At 39.0% G+C, this 23,087-nt stretch overlaps 1 protein-coding gene across 1 annotated transcript in view; it reads right to left on the bottom strand.

The window, feature by feature from the left end:
• Positions 1-23,087, bottom strand: part of Macrod2 (mono-ADP ribosylhydrolase 2) — a 1,962,999-nt gene that overhangs the window by 1,305,294 nt on the left and 634,618 nt on the right. The window contains exon 5 of the mRNA XM_028884439.2: positions 1,821-1,937. Coding sequence (XP_028740272.1) covers positions 1,821-1,937 — 117 coding nt within the window. The remainder of the gene's footprint in view (positions 1-1,820; positions 1,938-23,087) is intronic.

The raw sequence follows: 23,087 nt of genomic DNA, 5'->3' as shown, positions 1-23,087 counted from the left end.
ATTCAGCTGCATAATAATGACTGGAGTAGGGATTCTGTGCTGAGTTCTGGAGGTTGATTCTCTATGTCTAGAGTCTTGGGCCATAAGACTCACTTGCTTCAGAATGCTTCTGAAAGCCACACACCACACCAAAGCTGAAACAGGGTTTTCAAACATGACAACTTCTAAAACATCCACAGAGTCTTATTGATCCCTGTGCCTTTGTGCCTAACACTAGGTAAATTCTCAATGACTCGGAAATCAAATGAGTGGCATGCAAAGGAAATGGAATATCTTGTACACAAGCATGCCAAATAGCAGTAAGTAAATTTAAACCAGCTTCCTGCATTCTCAGATAATACACATAAACAATCATTTTACTTGATCAGGTGTAGTGATTCCAAGTTTCTCTGTATTCAGGAGGCTCAGGGTTGAAGAATGTTGATGTCTGTTTTCATACAGAGAAAGTAGTAAATTCAATAGAAGACCTCACTTACTACTGGGTTTGAGGATGGACACGAGTCTGAAAGTAATTAATCTGCTCATTCTTGGGGTGGTATAGGTCAGCTGCAGCTCACGGGTAACATCATGTTAGACAGATTAAAAAGCGAGTTCCAGGAAAGGCACAAAGCTGCACAGAGAAACCCTGTCTCGAAAACAAAACAAAACAAAACAAAACAAAACAAAACAAAACAAACAAAAAAAAAACCCCTGTGTTTGTCAACATGAGCTATAGAATCCCAGAGGAAAAAATGACCTTTAACACTCAGATCATCAATGCTAGGAGTCAAAGTGCAAACTCCGATGCCATTGTACACATGGGGTTGCACAAACACAAACACACGCGTGTGCGTGCACACACACACAGACACACACACGCACACACACACACAATTTTTAAAATTACCTTAAAAGCACACCATGTCACCATTCACAGATAGTCTTGGGTGGCTTATTTTTCCACACCCTGCCCATACAGTGTTCGATACTATCCCACAAATTACACTGTATGTTTTTAGTCGTGCTATTCTCACTACTAAACTACAAACACACAAAAGTAGCTTTGTCTTCACGTAAAAATGTGTTCATAGAGCAGGGCAGTATCCTAAGAAGCAAGTACATAGATTAAATTGGTGTCTCAATTTCCAGGCCAATGCACACCTTAATGGTGTAGCACAAACCCTCCCTCCATTCCAGGTCCTGAAAATTATATAATTTTAAAAGGTGCACTTTTAATCACGTCTCTCAATTTTATTCTATACCACCCTATCGCAGTCGGCTAAACACTGAAGCAACAAGGTCAGTCAATTGCAGTGCATTTTTCTATTCAAATATAATAGAAAATTTGACCATTCCACATTCAAAGAGCAAATACATTCTTGGACTGACAACCACATTCCACTGGCTTCTCCTGAGAACCGAGTGTGACAGATGCCTGGGCTGTAATTGCCAATCAGCCTTTACATGGCAGCTGAAAACACAATACATCACTTTGATCTCCTTTGCTCTAAACACATCCACAATCAAGAAACCCGAACAAGGAATGAGAAATTGGCATCATTTCCAGAAGCTGTCACTGGTGGTGCTTAAATACTGGAACGTATATTTTGCTCCTACTTTTATTTCTCTGTTTCAGAGACATTGTTAAAGAACTGAACAACTAAAAATTTCTCTAGTTAATCATATAAATAAACATGCACCTCCACACTAAGTCTGAATACAAGCATATTTACTTAAATCCCACCTCAACTGTCTCCTTTTCTAGATATTCTTTTGAGGGAAAAAGCAAGGCTGGCATTCTCAGTTGATTCTGAAATGAAGTTCAAGCATGCCATACTCACACTTTGCAGGGAGGTCATATCCGCACGTGATTTTTGCATGTCCAGTCTCACAGCCATTCAGGTTCCGACACTCAGCTAACAAACAGGGACCAGCTGCTCTATGAATACAGCCATCCACTAGGGGAGAGAGATAACAAAGTTAGCCTATGTGTGACCTTTTGGGGAAAAAAAATGTATAAATGGACAGGAGAAAAGGAACTCAATTTCTCCCTCCCCAAACCATAGCTCGACAGAGGAAAACTCGTAGTGAATAAAACTCTCTCTCTCTCTCTCTCTCTCTCTCTCTCTCTCTCTCTCTCTCTCTCTCTCTCTCTCTCTCTCTCTCTTTCTCCCCTCATGATAAAAAGTTTCAGAGGAGTGATGCAAGTGGTGTTCTGGCTAAGTTTCTCTTGGGGTGGAGGATCCCCTAACAGGTAGAATAATTTCACTGGTGTAGGCACTTTCTGCCAACATCTGATTTCAATGAAAAGAGTGTTAGGAAGAAATGCTAACTGTCTCTTCGGAGCTGCTAAGTATGTTTGCCAGCACATCACTAGGATCAAATGCGGTTATGAAGAAGAAAAGGCACACGTGTACTCTTCTCAAAAGTGAGATGGTAAAAGCAAGGCTACTCAAATAAGAACCAAACTTCAAGACAACTTGGTTCCTCACAGACACCCTGCAAGCATGATCAGGTTCCCGCAAGGGAAGAGCTAGATGCCGCAAGGGGAGATGGGTCTTTAGAAGCACCTGGAAGACCATGCACCTGGCTTGCTCGCCACAGAGTAAAGCCAAATAGCAGCAGCTGTTCTTACTCTGCTGGAGAGGCAGCTTTCTGCCCTCAGGCAGCCTCAGCTGCAGCTCCTCCTCTGGGCCCTTTGCATACAGCCACCCTAGCAAGAAGCACCAAGCTGGTTTCAGTAAAAAATCAACACCTTCTGTGACTGGATCTGAAGTTAATGCTGTGGTAGAGAGCTAAAGGCTCATGGACACGTAAATTACGAACTTGAAAACGTGGCTGTTTAGTCCTTTTTGAATAAGTACTACTCTATGGGCAGAAAGAAAAAATCAAGTTTGCAAACCAAGACAAGGTAGAAGTCAGGGAAAGAAAACACAGTATCTTTGAGAGATCTAAATAGCCCCCACTCCACAGTCCATACCATCATGAACCTGATGACTTCTTATTTTTGTTTTATTTCAAGATGAAGCTAGATTCTGGAGAGACTTTAGTGACATGGGTACAACGTGTCTAATATCCAAGCTGGCTACTATTGCCACTGCCTGTCACCGAGGCATCATTCTCAGCTCAACAAGTGTCCAAAGGAATAAGCTTATCCAGGCCTACTTGCCTTGCCACTTACATATATATCTATGGCGTTTGATAACGAACCTAGCCCTAAAGGACCCTCATATCAAAATGAATGTATTCCAGCCTACTCTCAACTGTCACCCTTCCCAGACCAGGGGTAAAATCCACACAATGCTCTTCACCAGCCACATGCTATGGAAAGCTCTACTTTGTAATGAATTGGTGTTAGAGGTGCAACCTCGCATACCTGTGCAGGAATTTAAGGACTTTGGTGCACATGAGACATTCAACAGAATGCTTAATACAATGTTATGTGCTAGACTGATAGTGTTTAAATATCTTAAAATAAAGTTGGCTAATTTTAAAAACAGCAAATGAGAAACATAAAGAAGAATATGAAAACCACCATTCACCCCGCTCCAGAGAGAACACAATGCCCTGACCACTGTTTGTGCACACACAAAATACAGGTACTCACAAGAAAAGATTGGAAATAGTTGTTCAAAGATGTTTAACTAATCATTTCACTTTTTAAAACTTATCAACTGAAATTACCAACTCAAGTGCAAATGATGTTTACATTAATTCAAAGCTTTCTATAGGAATAATAACCTGAAATTATGCTGTGCTCATAAACAGAAGGACTGCTTGTTCAATAAATAAAGTTCTATGCTGCCATAGACCATTCTGCAGCTATTAAAAAGAGTAGATCAGCCGCTCGCACGCCTTTATCACACTGGAGCAGAGCAGTGATCCTGTGATTCGAGCAGCTGGCTACAAGTAGTTCAGAAAGGCGCAAAACAAAAAAAAAAAAAAAAAAAAAAAAAAAAAAAAAAAAAAAAAAAAGAGTAGATCAACTTTTAGGGTAACAGTTTTATCATGATAAGATTTTTTACATGAAAATGACTGGTTTAGAAGACAGTCATAGACTGAAACTGTCATAGTTTGGTTTCTAATTCTTTGATAAATACCATGACCAAAAGCAATTTGAGGAGGAAAGGATTGATTTCATCTTACAATTCCAGGTAACTGTCCAACACTGAGGACCAAGCAGAGTCCATGGGAGAATGTTGTTTACTGCCTTGTTCAGTTTGCTTTCTTATGTAAACCAGGATTGCCTGCATAGGGATAGTTCCACCCACAGTGGACTGGGTGATCCCACATTAATCAGGAAAATGCCCAACAAGCTTGCCTATGGGCCAATCTTCTGGAGACATTTTCTCAGTTGAGGTTCCCTCCTCGCAAATGACTCAAGCTTGTATCAAATTGCCAAAAACTAGCTAGCTCACAAACGGTATAGTCACAATTATATATATGGTTACATGCACATTCTTGTACATATGTACATATACATATGTATGTGCTGGAAAGATGCATACCTCTAATGATAAGAATAAGGGATAAAGACAAAAGAAAGAAGACTACTATGAAAAAATTATGCGCTAATTTGTCTATGCTTGATTTTTTTTTCACAAGCTCTTCAAGGAAATAATATTAAAGTGAACAGCTTTGGTTTTTTTCTTGACAAAGAGACAGTTGCTTGGTTTGAAATGGATAACTAAAATAGGATTTGTGAGTGTACTTAATCATATGCTGTCAAATGTCTGAGTTATTTAGATTGCTGCCTAATGTAGTTTGTAGATATCTAATTCTTAAAATCTTCATGGTTATACACATATTCCTGATTGAGTTAAGGTAATGCCAGTGTCGCTGAAGAGCTATTTAATAATAATGACTATGGCTTAAATGCACTGAATGCATCTGCGTCCCAGACATTACACCAAGGACAACCTTCTAAGGCAGATACTAATTGTATCATCCATTTTATGAGTGCATAGCCTAGGTTAGCATCTTGCTTTATCCACAAAGGACTTGCAACATGTCTCAAAGCCCCAGATTTTTCTGATGTGGTGATCATACCCTGTGCTATCTATAACTCAAGTCTCAAAACCTGACAATCTAACCTGAGTTCCTGCTTGTGAATATAATGCTATATTATTACATTTTTATTTCCATTAATTCAGTTTATGATTTATTATGCACATACAATCAAATATACCAATGTAAAGTGTGCTGCTTTGATGTATTTTAACAAATGTGCATGGACATTACTGTGTCATCAATAAAAAATGAAACATTTCCATCAGCCCAACGCTTTCTTGTGTCCTTTCCATTTGAAATCTCCTCTTAACACTGTTGGGAGCGGGAGCATTTGTTAGTACTTTGGTAACCATGGCTAAGTTTTAGCTGTTGTATATTTGAAACTTCAGGTAGAGGGTCTTGTGTCTTCCATTCAGCAGATGTTTTAAATCATACATATTATGATTTTATTCCATTTTATTCTTGAGAAATAGTCTGCTTTTAAAGAGACCATAATTTCTTTATTCATATCTGAATGGACAGGAATTATTCACAATATTTTAGTGATTGTAGATAGATATACATTATACAAATCTTTTTTGCTTCTGTTATATTATCATTTCCTTTGAAAAAAATTCCTATGAATAAAGTTTTGGGGTAGGTTCTGCATACTTTATAAAGAACATATGTTTTTTTCTAATAAATTTTGTCATTTTCTGCCCCCAGCAATATATGAGAGTTGCAGTTAGGCATACCTTTGCTGCTGTCCATCTTCTTGAGTTTATCATTCAAATAACCACAAGGGAGACTCAATTTATACCTTACTGATGACTAGTAAGGTTCAGTATCTTGCCAAGTGTTTAGGGATCAAGTGCCTGCTTTATTGGCTTTTTTATTCCTGAGATATGTTAAATCTGTTAAATTCCATCTAATCATTTTCTTCACTCTAGATTTTTTTTCATTTCATGAGATTCCCTTTTGTATTTCTTCTTACTACTTTCATCACTTCTGAAATTTTCAAACCTATCATTCCTTATATCTAAATATCTTATATCTATAATACCATGTATCTAAATTCCTTAACAGGTTTTACACAATGATTTTGTAGTACATTTCTGTCAATTCCAATATCAGTTGACCCATGCGTCTATTACCATTGACTTATTTTTCTATTGACTCTGGACCACATTGGTTTTTTACATATCTACTAATTGCTGATAGTATACTGAAAACCAATATTATGTGGAAGAAACTTTAGGTTATCCTTGTGATGGTTAAGTGAAATTGCCAACTTGGTGAGACTGAGACGGTCCTCTGGACATGACTAAAGGCAATTATCTTGATTAGGTTAGAGGTGAAAAGAGCTGCCCACTATGGGTAGCACCATGCCAGGGGAGGGTGGACTTTATCCTGGACTAAATAAAAAAGAGGAAGTGAAGTAAGCAGGAGCATTTATTGACCTTGCTTTCTAGATGTCATGTGGCCAGCTGCTTCAAGCTCCTGTCGCCTTGACTTCTCACGTGATGGACTGTACTCTTGAACTGTTATCCAAAGTAAACCTTTTTTCTCTTAAATTTCTTTTGTTGTGGTATTTTTACCCTAGCAACAGGGAAATAAACTAAGATATACAATGTTAGTGCTTGTTCTAGCAAGCAGGTAAATAATTATAAGTATGTAGGTGGCTTTATTAAGGTGAAATCTAGCTCCATTTTTCTATTTCTGAGGAAAGTCCATTAGTTCAGGGTGTATTCTTTGTATTTCTAGCATGGAGTTTCAGTGCTTACAGTGTTCAGGATGCTCCTCTAGCTTGAGGCAGGTGGGGCTGGAATAAAATTCCAGAGTCTATATACTTGTTGAAGCTGCTCAATTCCCTGCTCAGTTCTTTAGGTTTATAGCTTTTATTTTTATCCAGGGCTTATTGAAGACTTTCCCCATACATGCATAATTCAACCCTCAGCTAAGGATTTAAAAGGTGCTAACTATTATTTTGGGAGGGGAATTCCCCTCTCTGTTATTCTGTTCTTCCTGGGGACCCCTCTTCAATTCCTAGTCAGTCTGAACTCATGCCAACAAAACTATTATATTCTGTTGTGCCCTTTAGCCACTTCCAAATGGAGTAGAGAGAACCCTCAACATCCAAGGTGTGTGACCTCTTAGAGGTGTGGCTTACCCAGGGGAGTTTCCTTCCAGTGACTGAACCCACTTGGGTTTCACTCTGCTTTTAGACGTTTCCCACTTCCTATAAATGTCTCTGCTCTTTTTGTATCTCTTCAGGAATTTATCATTGCTACTGGAACAAAGTTCATTCTGATACAAGCAACTCTGTCATTGACAGAAGGTGAAACTTTGTGTCCCCTCTTTTACAGGTTAAAGCATGACCTCATGTTGTTTCAGTTATATTTGTCTTCTTGGGACAAGTTAGTGTGGGGTATAAAGCCAATGACAGCATCAACTGCCTCAATACTTATTCTTAAAACTGATAAATAAGCTGGGCAGCAGTGGCATACACCTTTAATCCCAGCACTCAGGAGGCAGAGCTATGGTTGATATATCGTGTACCCCAATAAACTTATCTGGGGGTCAGAGAACAGAACAGCAATAATATTAAATAACAGAGGTTAGGCGGTGGTAGCACAAGCCTTTAATCCTAGCATTCCAGAGGCAGAGATCCATCTGGATCTCTGTGAATTCAAAGACACATTGGAAACAGCCAGGCATGGTGACACATGCCTTTAATCCCAAGAAGTGATGGCAGGAAGCAGAAAGGTATATAAGGCGTGAGGACCAGGAACTAGAGCCTGGTTAAGCTTTTAGGCTTTTTGTAGCAGTTCAGCTGAGATCCAATCGGATGAGGACTCAGAGGCTTCCAGTCTGAGGAAACAGGATCAGCTGAGGAATTGGCAAGACTGTTTAGAATTTCATCTACACAGAGCCAGGCAGATCTCTGTGAGTTTGAGGCCAGCCTGGTCTACAGAGCAAGATCCAGGACAGGCACCAAAATTACACAGAGAAACCCTGTCTCGAAAAAACCAAGAAATAAAATAAAACAAAATAAAATTGACAATTTCAAAAGACAAAAGGAGAATAGACCAATATATAAACATTCACTGTGAGATTTTAAAATTCACAAATACTGTCAATTCTGATACTAGACTTATTTTTCTAAAATGTATATTAAATCATATTACTTTCTTATTAAACTGGCATTTGCTTTTACCTTTACCCTACATTACAGAAGTCCTAGTTCTAAATTGTGCTGTTTCTAAACTCTTAGCTAATGTGGTTAACTTTACATCCCCAACTACACATCATCATACACTTCTCCCTTCTCCTGAGGCCTCACCATTCCTTTCCACACTGGCATGCTCATGGCTAAGTTCTCCCCTGTCAGGATGCCTAGCATGAGCTCCTCCCTTCTTTTGTCTTTCCAGAAGCCTTTCTCAGTTTCCAAGTTTGAGTGCAACTGTGTTCTTTACAAAGGTATTGACAATCTCAAGAGCTTGTTTGGAGGTTACAGTAGGCCACTGTAGCTACCTCCTGTACAGCCTTGACTGAAGACTGTTCCTCTTCCGTTGGGAGGATTGTTCCCTCTGACCAGCTGAGCCTGGCCCTCTGGAGGTTCATAAGACCTACACTGGCTCAAAGCAGACAAAATCCCAGCACTGAGAAGGGAAGGTTGGCACACAGCCCCACCTCTAACCAAGAAGCCTTTTGCAACTGATACCTGCCTGGGAGTGGGAAAATCAGCTTTCTCCTGTGGAGTTTCACTGGATATATCCATCACCGGCCAGGGCAGGCTCCATGCTCAGGAGTAGCTGGCCAATACAAAATGGACCCCATATTTTTTTGTGAATTTATTTTCTATTTGTTGTTTTATTGTTGTTGTTTTTAAGTTAGTTTGATTTTATTTTCATTGTTTGCTTTTTGGTTCTTTCTGTTGAGAGAGAGAGAGGAGGGAGGGAGGGAGGGAGGGAGGAGGGAGGGAGGAGGGAGGAAGGGAGGAGGAAGGAGGGAGGAGGGAGGGAGAAAACACGAAGCTGGGTGGGTAGGATTGTGGGAAGGATCTGGGAAGAGTGGGGGGAGGGGAAAATGATCTAAATATATATATATATATGAAAAATGTTTATGTGATGATATTTTAATTGTGCTGAAAAGTGATTTTATTTGTATGTTAATAAGTAAAGTTTGCCTGGAGATCAGAGGTCATAGTGAGGCAGGAACAGAAGTCAGATGGTGGTAGCCCAGGACCTTAATCCGATCACATGGCAGGCTGAGTCTCTGTGCAGTCAAGAACACAGCCAAGCTGGTACACGAACCTTTAATCCCAGTACCAACCATAGAGACCTGGAGGTTTGTATAGACAGGCAGTGACAAGGAAGTCATGTGGCTAGGCTTAGAGACAATGAGAAGGCAGAACAGGAAAGCAATAAAAGCGCAGGTTAGGCAGGAAGCTCTCTCATGTGGGAAACTATGGCTTGGTGGTAAGCTAAAGGGTAGTCAGTGGCTGTTGACTAATTCTCCGATCTCTTCGGCTATTACCCCTGTATTTGGCTCTGTGTTTCTTATTTACTAAGACTGTTTAGAATTTCATCTACATGTTTAAATAAAATATGTTTATTTAAAAATATCTACAACAGTTACAAGACAAATGTATATTCTCATAAGATTATAGTCTCATATTCTTATATGATTCAGGTTAGCAAACTATGCACTTCACACTTCAAGTGGCTTTGTATCTATTATATAAACACTGTAGAATGAGGCATGGAGTTTCTTCCCTTAGTCTTTCAATTCACTGGGAGAAAAACAAACTTTATATTCCCTTGATGTCACTGACTGTATTAATTACCAACTCTTTGTAGGTACCTCTATGCTTGGATTGAATTAAATTCAAAACTTAAAGACAAATATTATGACTTTTCATTATTATCATTAATTTAATAATTCTGAGGAAGAAATCCTGCCACTCGAATCCAATCAGAAACTAAGAAGCAACTTGGGATATACAGCCAGAATGTTGTGGTTCCCACCAAACTTGTGAGGAACATGAAGCCACTTTTCTCTGGTTTGATGATGCCTAGTAGAGAACCTTTTGTTGTAGTTTCCCTAAGTGTACAGTTGAAGAGGCAGCAAGCTTGTTCTACCTGTCCTTGGGAAAGAACTGATAATCAGCATGGAGATTGACAGTGCATCTAAGCACAATTATAGCCGGGGGTGGGGGGGAAGGTTCACCAACATGACTGCTTAAACATAAGCTGAACAAATTCAACAATTAACATCCTCAGATGGACAAGAAGGCCCAGGAGGCCTCAACCCCATAGAAAGAACTACAGGCAGCAAAGGCATTCTGAGAGTAGGAGAAACAGTCTTCCTGGGGACAAGAGCACCAACTGGTTATCTAATACCCAAACGGTCAGCCATGAAAACATACAAATAAGCAACATTATACAGACTGAGCAGGCTGCACTATGTATTAGGAATATGGGGGGGGGTATATGAGAGGATTTTGGAGGGAGGGAAGAGGAGAAGGAAATGATATAATTACATTATAATCTTAAATAGATAAAAGAAATAACTATTTAAAAAAGAAAAGTAAAGGAACAAAAAGAAAAAAGCCTGAAGGACATAGGAAAATAGAACAAGATTTCCAGAGCAACAGGACAATCACTATACAAGAGGAATAGGAGGAAAGGCAGCTAAGTTCTAAATGTAAACACAGTGACTATGTACCGAATGTTTCAGGACTGCTATTGGTAGACAGTGTCCCCCAGCAAAAAGTATTTAGATTTCCTCCCAGGTGCTCCACTAGACAACACTCCCCAGGCACCTTAAAGTTTTGGAGGCTCATGAGATTGAATCCTACTTAAAGAGTAAAAATGAAGAAGATACTTCAGTGTCCAGGCCCTAATGTCTGTTCGTGCAACTTGACACAGACTGTCACTTCTGCACAATGGCCCCAAGTCTCCAGCAAAAGTCCTCAGTGCTCCAGGACAGTTCATGCCTGCATGGAGAGCACCTGAGTCCCCAAGTGACTGTGAGCAGCCAAACTGCACTCCCTTGAACACCTCAAATGGACTGTGAAACAAATGATCAACAAACCTTTAGAATGGAAAGCCACTAGGACAATGGGACGCTTCAGAAAGCAGTTTGTCAGTTTAATGATTTGTAGTTTATAAGCTTTTGTCAAACAAATTCAGATTTTTTTTAACTGAAGAAATATATACTCTTCATTAATTAGTCAGTTTAGAATCTGAAACTCAGTCACCACTCAGATCCATCTGAACAGCTGAAATGGAGGTTGTACACTCTCTCGTCAGGAAGGTTCTGGAGACAGTACTGAGGTCATGCAAAGAACTGCTCTTCATCAGGGATATGGCAGGTCCACACATTCTTAAAGCCCAGGCTTGCTGCTAAACTGGCATACCTGTCATTCACGCTCCTGATGATGCTGCCTAAATTCTTGGAGGTCTTGACTGTTGGATGTCATTCTCCCCATTATCTGACAAGGCTAAGTTCAGGGAACATCATCTGATTAAGCATGACATTTTAGTTTTCCTCAGACTGTAGCCTAAAGAATAACACATCTAAGGGGTGGGTGGAGAGATGGCTTTCGATTGTGCATTAGGGACCAGTTTTTCACTTCTGTCACTGTTACCTTGGGAATACAGGCAGGATTTGATAAACAAACCAACAGGTCAATTTAAATGAAAGCCAAAAAATGTAAAATAAATAAATAAAAGCAAGAAGCAAAAATGTGTCAGACACTATGGACACTAAGGACTGTGGACTAGTAAATGTAAGAGCTAGCCCCTTCTCCCCCTAACCAAGGAAAATAAAAACAGAACAAAGAGTTCTAAATATTTTTTCCTCGACCACTAAAAGCACCATTTAATAAAATCCAGCTATTAAAATTGGTCCTTGAGGTCTCTTCCTTGTCCTGCACAGACAATTTTCTAAATGGTTCTGGGGGAGGGGGCTGCTGAAGTTCTTAGATTTGCATATACTCATTTAATCTTCTCTTGTGAAGAAAAGACAGTAACTTAATCTAAAAGCAATCAAACAAATCATATTATCCTGAAAATATGAGGCTCCTTTCATAGAATATACCTCTTAGAAACCCAACAGGTTACAACAGGGTTCTTCTAAAATCAAATCAACATGAATTTATTAAACAACTGCCTTGCACAAAGCATTCTGCAAGAAACTACAAGGACATACATTCTGTAATAATCACAGTAAACATATCCTTTGCAGACTTGCTGTGTCCTTAATGGCATGCTAGAAGTCTTGCATGTGGTATTTACTTATTATGCCCTGGCCTTTACATGTGTAAAGGAAGGGCACTAATGTACTACCCCAGTCAGCCCTTCTGTGAGTGAACTTATAAAAATGTTGAATAGTGCTTAGCATGTAAAAATTATGTACTAAGAGTCATCTATACCTACTTATCATGCATGCATTTATTCATCGTAAAATGTTTCAAAAGTAGGATCCTGCGCAGTAGGTTTGCTATTAGGACCTTTTGATCACAATGAAATTTAAAGAGCTAACATTTGTATAATATTTACCTTATGTGATAGCCAGATAAATATCCAACAAGTCTTAAATTGATGGTCTTTTTGAAAAATAACCAGCTGTAGCAATGATTCCTTTCTTTGTATTCATACCCATTGCATTGTAAATTACTCTTCAACTCTGTAGCTTAATACATAAAAAAATGGAAGTTAGGGAATTAATGCCAAGTCATGTAGGAAGTGGAATCGGTGTGTTTTCTTGATAAATGACCAGAGAGTGGTAAAATACTGGGCTGGTGGTCAATGTTGTGAGAAGTCATTTGTCAATGAAACTATGAGTTCTGATACCTACAAAGGGAAAAATTCTCTTTAAACTTGAAGAGTCATTCTATCATACTCTTCACAAGTCCTAATCAAGTATCTAGACTCTGTCTTTAATATCAGGCATTGTTAACTGGGATTAGAGATATATTCAACAGCAAATAGGATTCAAGATTCACTTCATTCAAGATTACTGAAGAATCATGAAGTGCCTGGAGTATTAAAAGGCCCCTGATCTCTGGTCTTTGAAGTCAAGATAAATACATCCATATATAGAAAGAAGCTATCAAACATTTATTAATATTTATAATTTCTATAAAAATATTTACCACACTGATTATAGTGATAGTTTCATATAATCATAAGCATATATGGATACTTAAAAGTCATACTGAAATGTGCAGTCAAGAAACTTGGAGTTATCAGATGGCAAGTAAAAGGGCTCTAGCATCAAACCATAAGCTCCTATTTCTTAAGAGTTTCTGCATGTATGTAATAGGTCTGCTCGTGGGACCTATATGGATGGTTAAGGAAATGCAAAGATCTAGGATTTTTACAGGACAGCTTCTAGATACTTGAATAAGCATCCAAAGCATGTAAGAATCTTAACTGATAGATCTTAGAAACAAAACAAAAACTACAGCAACTATTTCCTTCTTTGTGTGCATGCTCTCTGAATCTCCATTACTCTGCAAATCCTCTCATCAAGAGGTGGAATCTCTTTCTCCATCCCTTGATTCTAGGCTGACCTTGTAACTTGCTTTGCACATTGAGAGAAGAAGGCAGAATTCCAGACCCAAGCCTCAAGAGACCGTTCATGCCAGCTCAGCTCCCATGTGAGCAATCCCAGGCCAGCCTGCTGGAGGATAAGAGACCATGTGGAAGAGAGATAAGCTGTCCCATCTGGGGCCATCCTAGTCAGTCAGCAGTCAGCTCTCCTGGCAATGGACCAGATATATGAACCAGCCCAGTTGAGAGGAAAAGAACTATTTAACTCTTTGATGAATTCAAAGAATTATGACTTGAGTAAACAGTTGTGTTAAGCCATTAACTCAGAATACTTTCTATACATATATACTTTATTAATATGCACCCTCCCCATTAGCATCGCAATGATATAAAACAATAATCTCCTTTCAAGTTAAAAATGAAAGACAGAGTTTAAATAGCTGCCCTGAAATCTTGGGGGGTAGGGGGTGGGGGAGAAAAACAATACAGCTGAAGTAATCGGGTGAAAAGTTGATTCCTGTAGAGGTCACCCAGAGCCTGCATGAAAGATTTATGTGCTAGGTACTGAATAACATCAGTGTTCCCTTTAGGGAGGAGAAGAAATAGCTGTGAGAAAATACAATACAGTGACAAGGAGATCTACATCTTGAAGCTTCACAGATGTGAAGAATTTGGATTAGCTCTTTGAGACTGCTTTGAGCTGACTCAAAATTTAACTTCTACGAATGTCCTGCAAGCCTGCAGGTTAATCTGAAGATGAGCATTGGGTCTAAGGCAATGATAAGAATAATGGAATAAACATTTACATATTTCTTAGGAACAGGGTTTAGATATGTGTCATACATCTAACTTCTTTATCTCCAATTCCATCACTCTGGGACAAATGTTTAAGAAACAAAGATTTGCCTCTTTCTCCTAGAATCGAAGACCTAATTAACATGTAGAGAACCAAGAAAAAGGGGACTTTTGCTGCTTTTATTGGACTAGCATTTTAAGCTGAGGGGAAAAATTCCGTATTATTTACAATATCCGAAAATTTCTTGGAAATATATAAAGCAATGAACAATCTAACAATCTTCATTGTTGGATTTGAGGGTGAGACATCAAGCTGATTAAAATTCTGCCTAGACTGTGATCAAGTTATATATAGTGGATGATAACTTCATGGTAAATACACTATTTTAAGGCCTAACTCATGCACAAACTTTCACATATCCATGCTCCCTTCCTAAAACAAAACAAACAAAAAACTCAAGTGAGAAAAATTTCATCATGTCATAGATTGCTAATTATGTACTTAGTATCAACAATTCTCATTTCTCTACTGAAGAGGCCTATGTTAATTGGAGTGGAAAGATGTCTAACTTTCTTAAAGTATTTACCAACATTACTTTTAAAGACAAAGAAAGACACATGGCTCCTGTAATTGAAAGTAGATGCCTTTGGGTAGATTTCCAGGCACATTTATCTCTCAATTATATATAAATATATAGAGATATAGATAGCTAGTATATAGAAAATGTATGTGTAATTATATGTGAATATCTATTATAAATATGTGTGTGTGTGTGTATGTGTGTGTGTGTGTGTGTATTTATCTGATGTATAATAGAGGGCTTTCTCATATTTACTTATTTATTATATATTATGATTTTGTTTGCTATTCCTATATCACCTGCAAAGATTAAAGCATTGTGCTAATCCCAAGGCTACTATGCAGCAAACATGAGATTAATGCTACAGGAGGGGCTCAGAATGCCTGATCACTGATGCTGTCTATACAGGAGGTACACTAGAACTGAATTGCTTCTCATTGGATGAAAGAACTTGTTTTTCTCCTATAAAGTTAGGTTACGTTTTACATAAGTCACTGTCTTAGTATGAGTTGTCTATAACTAAGAGCCTGATGTTATTTCCAAATTGTAAGCATACATTTTAATTAATTTGAGGTACATCCTTTGAAACTATGGATGAGAAGCTTCTCTGTGGTCGCTATAGGAGTATTAAGTACTAGAAAATTCAGAACTGACAAAATATTGTGAGGTGAATACCAGAGTGAGGAAACCCCTGGGAGGTCGTTCTGAGTGGTTGTAGAGATGGGATAGTACTTACCAATTGCAATAGTAAGCAGAAAGAGCAGCTGGGGAAAAGAATCCAAACTGTCCCAGTCTGATGGCCATATGGCCTTACATTTTTTAGATTTTAGCAGATCTCACCAGGGAGGGATATTTCCATCAATGACAAGGGTGGATTTATTGAAGGTAGATGCTACTAGACCCAGGGAAAGGAATGAGGATCATATTTCCCTGGAAGTGGGGAGACAGTTTGATTGAGGAGTACATTTCCCATCAGAGATGATGGAGAGTATAGGAGCTATATTAGCTGGTGACAGGGGTGCTGTAAGATGCTAATAAACTGAAGACAATATTTGGGAAGGGTTCCTTGCAAGCTTGGTAACACATCTTTATTATGATCTTTAATCCAGCAATTTACTTGAGAAGGAAAGAGTCTCGCAAATCATTTCTTATTCAAAAGCATCTTGGGATTTTGATCCAAGAAGAGGATGTTCTTGAAAAATTATGGAAATGCAGGTCCTAATACTACATTTCTTTTAAGGACAATTCCTCAACATAACCCTCAAGTCTGGTGTTAATAGAGTCTAAATAGTAATGGAAATTTTGGCCTTAAGTGAAGAAGTCCTGGATACCTTCTGAGAGCAGTCATTACAGACCTACTTGACTTGGGTGTGTAGCTTCACCAGGGTTAATGGCACAGACTGCCCCAGTTGCCCTGGAAGTCTTCTTAATAGAGATCAGATCAAGCTGAAAGTGGGGAGGGGTGGGGGAGACAGACCTTTCTCTTTCAGAGGAGAAAGAAATGAGCCAACTTAATGCATCTTCTCGATCTTCTTGTACCAGAACCTTTCCAGTGAGAGTGGATGCAAGTTCAACCTAGGGATGATGGAGGGCAGTATTAACGGGTACCTCCAAGGCAATCTCATTTTTTTTAAATCATAGAATGAGATCTATGTAGAAAGGTACTCTTTCCTCAAGGAATTTGGTTTTTAAACTGCAATCATGTTGTGAACTCCCTTCTCATTTTCTTTATACAAGGAAGTAAACGTCATGTTATAGTTCATACTCCCACAGGCTCTAGGAATGGCAATGGTTATAGGAGAGAAGATGAAAGATATAAAAACCTTCAGGAGAGAAATAAAAAGCAAGAGATATTGAGACCATGATTGGAAAAAGCACATGGACAAATAGCCAAACTAGTGGAAACACATGAACTATGAACCAATAGCTGAGGAGCCCCCATAGAATACGATCAGGCCCTCTGGATAAGTGAGACAGTTGATTAGCTTGAACTATTTAGGAGGTCCCCAGGCAGTAGGACCAGGACCTGTCCTTAGTGCATGAGCTGACTTTTTGGAACCTAGGGCCCATGCTGGGACACTTTGCTCAGCCTTGGTGCAGGGAGGAGGGGACTGGACTTGCCTCAACTTAATCTACCAGGCTGAGCTGAATCCCCAGGAAGTCCTTGCCTTGGAGGAGGTGGGAATGGGGGGGTGGATTGAGGAGTGGGGGAGGGAGGACAGGGGAATGGTGGCTGATATGTAAAATTAAATTAATTGTGAAATTTTAAAAAAGAGCAGAAAAAATGGAACTGAACTACTGAACTTCTTCTGAATGTCTAAAAGAGAACAGTAAGAACCTTTCTGTGGATGTATGTTTACATAAAGGGAGAAGGTTGACACACACAAGGGAAAGTCAGCTTTTGCAAACCTTCCGCCAGAGCCTGCTTTCCCTAGCTAAAAGGACTAATGCCTGGGAAGGGGCGGGACACTGGCTCTGGAGAGAGATGTCAAGTTGCCTTCTCTGCAAAGCATACAGGCAAGGGTGTCGTTTATTGCCCAATCCTAATGCTGATTTTCTCTTTAGCTATTATTTATTTTCAAGATGTACTCTGAGGGAATCATCTCATATAAAGAATAAATTTAGGAGCAAGAAACATTTTGATCATCCTGCCAAGCAATACAATTATTCTTTCACTTTGACATTTTCTTCTGATTAAAAAGAAAAACTGTCCTTTACTTATTAAAGACTAATTTGGAGCCAAAAGGCTACTTATTCTCTAAACTTCATAACTTGATTTTGTCTTTTATAGGAAAAAAAATCTAATGCAACTTAGATTATACAATTCTGATGACTTTTTATCATCTCTTTTTTAGTAAAGGTCTGAGTTTAGTAAAGGTCCAGTGTCTGAGTTTCTTTTCCTATTGCTGTGATAAAATCTCTGACAAAAACATTATAAAGAAAAGAAAGTTTGCCCTAACTCACAATTTGAGGACACAGCCCAGCATGGTGGGGAGTTAAGGTGAAAGAGGCTTGAAGCAGCTGATAACAGGGCTCCTACAAGCAGGCAACAAAATGGTGAAAGCATGCTATTTCCTCTTGATACAATCTAGGGTCCCCTACCTACTGAATGGTCCTGTCACAAAGAATTAAATCAAGATAGTCCCCCAAGCCATGCTCATGGACCCATCTCCCAGGTGACTCTGCAGCCTGTCAAGTTGACAACACTAACCATCCCAGTATATGTGCTTACACTATTTGGGGTCTAAAACTCTAAATACTCAAGGAATTCGTGGTGGTTTGAAGGAAAATGGCTCCTATCATAGGCCCATGGGGAGTGGCGCTATTAGGAGATGTGGCATTGTTGGAGTAGGTGTGGCTTGTTGGAGAAGGTGTGTCTCAAGAAGGAAGACTTTGATGGCTCTGAAGCTCAAGTCAGTTCAAGATGTATAACTCTCAGCTCCTTCTCCAGCACCATTTCTGCCTAGAGGGTGCTGTTTCCCACCATGCCGACAATGGACTAAACCTCTGAAACTGTAAGCCAGCCCAATTAAATGTTTTCCTTTATAAGAGTTGCCAAGGTTGTGGTGTCTCTTCACAGCAATAAAACCCTAACACAAAATTATATCAGATTTTAAAAAAAACTGTACAAAGAAAAGGCAAGCACCATTCTTTTAAATTAAGTTTTATCCTTTAAAGAATGTAGACATATCTAAACTGGTATGAGAACACCAAATAGTGCCACACGTAATTTCTGTATGTAACTATATGCCTATGTGCTCTTGAATTCCCAAATGTTCTTTTAAAATATTTCTAAATTATGAGGCTTAAATGTTTCTCCTTAAGACAAAAAGGGGATTTCAAGAAGGGAGAAAAGTAGTTGGGGGCTCTTGTACATAGGACGTAGGATGCCCAATCCAAGTGATCAGTCCTGAACACATGTACATAATATACAATATACACATGAATATATATGCATATGCATATATATTCTTTATAGAAGAGACCATGAGTTTGTGAGGGAGAACATAGGAGGAAGTTGAGGTGAGGAATACAATGTTCATGTACAAATTTCTCAAAAACATTAAATTAAAAAAGGAGAAATTACCAGTTTATAGAGTAAAATCTATAGGCGAGGACTAGTACTCATCAAACATTTAGTTGAAATCTAGTCTCTGTGTCCCTAACCCAGCACATTGTACTGGTTGGATATCACAAGAGTCTCCTCACCTTCAGAGACTATCGAAGTCACCCTTTTGCAAGGCTGACACCAAAGGGAAACACATTTCCAGACATAAATGGAAGACAACTTTGTGTTTCCTTCCCCTTCACCAAGTCCCAGTGGCCAGGTCCAAAGCAATTGTTCCGTGGCATCTCCCAGGCCGACCTCTGTCTAGACTTCTTTGTTCCCTAGGACTCTGACACTGGGGATTCTGCCTCAGGTTGGTGGCTGCATGACTGCTATGTATAGTTCTCTACCAGTTCCTTTGACTCACATACTGACCCATGAACAAAGAAGGCAGAAAATAGAGGGCCAGAGTAAGTGGCACCGCCTGGGAGAGTGGTTTCTTAGGTCAATAAAGAAAATGCTGTTGATTCTTCAAGTTCTCGGAACAGGTTCTAGAGAGGACAAAGCACTTCATAAGAGACACCTGCAGTTCATCGAAATATCTATTTTTCCCCTCCCCAGAAGAACCATTTTCCCCATATTAAATGCTTGTGGAAGAAGTTAAAATGAGCCATGTGTGCTCTTCTTCAAAAGGAGCCCTACATTTAACACAACTTGTACACCCAACACCTCAAACGGTTTGGAGGAAAGCTGTGTTTATCATGTGGACTTATGAAATAAAAAAAAAAAAATACAAACTTCCTCATCCTAGAAAAATTTGCAATGTAATTTACAGCCAAAATGAGGAAGCCCTGCATAATACAACACTTGGCAAGAATTCTAATCAGTGGACTGGCAAATCTGGATGCAATTCTTCAAGCCATCTCAAGACATGTCAGGGCTTCTTTAGTTTCAGTTGTGTAGGCTTGGTCTAGGGGGTGGATATTTAGGAGACATTTTGCCTTTCACGGGAGTGCTGACCAATGATGTAAGCTAATTGAGGAGGGAACAATGTTGACATGACAAAAGTTTCAACAGCAGAAAATGAATGATGGCAAGAGGTAGACACACTGTCACTGTGCAGCAAGGCAACACAGATTTACATTACGATAAGGCATTCCAGACACGAGGTTTTCAAGCAGGTAAAGATTCCTCCAGGTACTGCCCTGACTCAGCTTTGCTGTGAAGAACACAGTCATGGTTCTTGTAAGGATCATCCAGGCAGGACTGTTGTTTTCTCTATTCTTAAACACGACAATCCAGTAGCCCTTAATTCCCAAGCAGTCTGACAGCCATTCAAACAAATTGAAAGTTGGGTCACATAAGCAGACCCCAAACTGACCATCACAGAAAGAGTTATAATGTGAAGAGAAGCTCCAGGGAACATATTAAATCCACCATCCCTGTCAGTGTGAAACAGGAGCAGTCTTGCCTTCTCAGCGCCACTGTTTAAAGAGTCCACTAAGAAAACACTTCATCCTTCTTCCATCTGCTCAGCACTGTAGTAATTAGTATCTCCCATGTCACAGGGCACCTCACCAAGTGAGATATTACCAGAAGACTCGAACGGCCGTGACAGATCAATGGTACAGAATTGGCTTATTTCCATATACATTTTGGCTTAAAAAGAGGAAGTAAACTTAAAAATACTTCAATGTTCTTAAGTTTACAAGAGAAGCAAAGTCTAGAAGCACAGACGTTGTTTTAAAATACTCTTCAGTGACTCAGAACTTCAGAAGGTAAAACAGGAGCAAAACGTAGGATTGAGTCTAAGCTCTGCTGTGCAGGCATCAAGTGGCAAGGGACAGAGAAAGTCCCCAACTCTCTGCAGATTCCCATGCTCAGAATGTTTTCAGGAATTAAGTCAGAAAACTGGATCTGTTTAGAAAAACTATTGGTTAGTTTTACACAATAATATGCCTCTGCTAATTAGTAGTGAAGAATTTCTACACATCATAAAGCACCAGGGAAAGTTATTCTTTTGAGGTTTAGCCTATTGTAAGTTCTGTAAAACCCCAACATAGTGTGAATATCTTTTGGCAAGTTGCCAATAGGAGTAAAGCATATTAGGGTCCCAGATCTTAAGATCTCAAAAAGAAAAGCTAAGGTGAATGGTGTTCATAGCTTTCTTTAATTTGCCCCCCTAGAAAAGGACTATGGGTTAGTTCTGTTTATTTTTGTTTGTTTGTTTGTTTGCTTTTTAATGATTGTTTAGATGGGGCATTGTAGGGAATCTGATGGCTCCCTCTCAAAAGACTGTGTGAGATAATAACATTTTAAACATGGGTATATGTTAGATATCTAGGAGAGAGAGAAAAATATCCATTATACAAACTTTAGAGGATAAAAAATCCCAATATGATATAAATTCAGTAAAAACAGCTTGACACAAAGGAAAAACAAGGAAACTTAAATGACATAAGAGCAGCAGGGCAATTAGACATGGCCTAGAAAGAGCAAATACAGAATCAGCAGGAAATAGGAAGGAAAAATCATCACCAATCTTTATTTATTCCTTTGATGTATACATTAAAATACAACATAGTGAGTTGAGGACATATTTTTTAAAGAAATGTTTCCTGAATCTTTCAAACTTGTCTACATGACCTCTCTTCATCCACACTGTTTAGGAAACTCAACTCTTCTGGAAGCCTTAACACAGCCCATTTCTCCTTCAAACCCTTTGATCTGGTCACGAACATCAATAAGGCTCTATTCCATAAGTTACTCTTCTATTGCCTTCTTTGGTTATTTTTTCATTGAACCTTTTAAGAACTGAAGGCATCTGCAATGTGCCAAGTACTGCTATGAACTGAACTGAAGATAGAGGTATATTGATACAGCCTTTAAGAAAATATCATGGCAGATGTGATAACTAAGGCAGCTAACACAGTCTTCCTCTACTCTTAGATCCAACATGATGCCATGTTTCTCCATTCCATTGTGGTCAGCAGAACTTGTCAACTGCTTAAAATCCTGATGCTGTCAACATGTGACTTCTCCTAGTTGTTTCAAGAGCCATTTGTCACTCATCTTACCTTGACAGGGCGTTAATCAAAAAACACAGGTTCTGGAGTAAAATACAATGGGTGGGTTTCTTTTCTTGTACATCATTACTGTTTGTAGTTCTAGGAAAATGGCTTGGAACTTTGATTCTTGATTTCCGTATCTATAAAAAGCAAACAATTCTTTGTTGTTATTTTGAGACACAGTCTTGCTGTATAGCCCAGCCTCGCCTTGAACTTACTGTGATCCTCCTGCCTCAGTCAAGTGCTCAGGTTGCAGGTATTCTTGTCCATTCCTGGTTTGTTTTTATTAAATTTTTAAGCTAGCATGCAAAATAGTGCGTTTCATTATGACATTTTCATGCTCATGTGTCATGATGCTTTGTTCTAATTCATACTCCTGCCCCCATGGAAAATATAATCCTTATCTTTAAAGGTGGTTTTGAAGATTAGCTTAGATCAAATAGGTAGGCACTTAGGACCTGCTGGATGCTCATTAAATAATGGGCGCTGTAATTATCATTAGTTTCATTATTTTAATCTACTATCATGAGTACTTGTACAGAGGTGTCAGCACAGAGGAGGATTTATGGGCATGATAAGTGGACTTAGTCCCAAGTCAGGATGAGGCATCTCTTAGGTAAGAGGGGCACAAATCTAGTCCTCTGAAGCAACATACTGGGAATGTTCTGGACAAGTTTCACAGCATATCTCCCAATGTTATTCTATGTGGAACCAAAATGAATGGGAATAATTGTTACGAACAAACACAACGGTGATTTTCTCTTTCAAAGGATACCATATTCTTCATCCAGCCTTCTGGAAAAGTTGCCATGTGAAATCACTTCACATTCTTTTCAGCCCACACAAAGCACATGTGGGCTTACTGAAACATGGGTCTTGTAAATATGCCTGAATGTCAGGATTTTGGCTGTAACACTGGAACAAGGAAGGACTCCAGTTGTATCTTCCTGTGTTCTTCCTGATTCATGAGCCAGATTCCTGGTATTTGATACATATGTGGGGGGAAAAAATCAATGCTTTCTCTTTTTTCTCTTCTTCTTTTTTTTTATTGTGATTTTTATGA

The sequence above is a fragment of the Peromyscus leucopus genome, chromosome 4 (assembly GCF_004664715.2).
Source record: "Peromyscus leucopus breed LL Stock chromosome 4, UCI_PerLeu_2.1, whole genome shotgun sequence".
Taxonomy (NCBI): domain Eukaryota; kingdom Metazoa; phylum Chordata; class Mammalia; order Rodentia; family Cricetidae; genus Peromyscus; species Peromyscus leucopus.
This window is presented reverse-complemented; position numbering and strand designations above follow the sequence as displayed.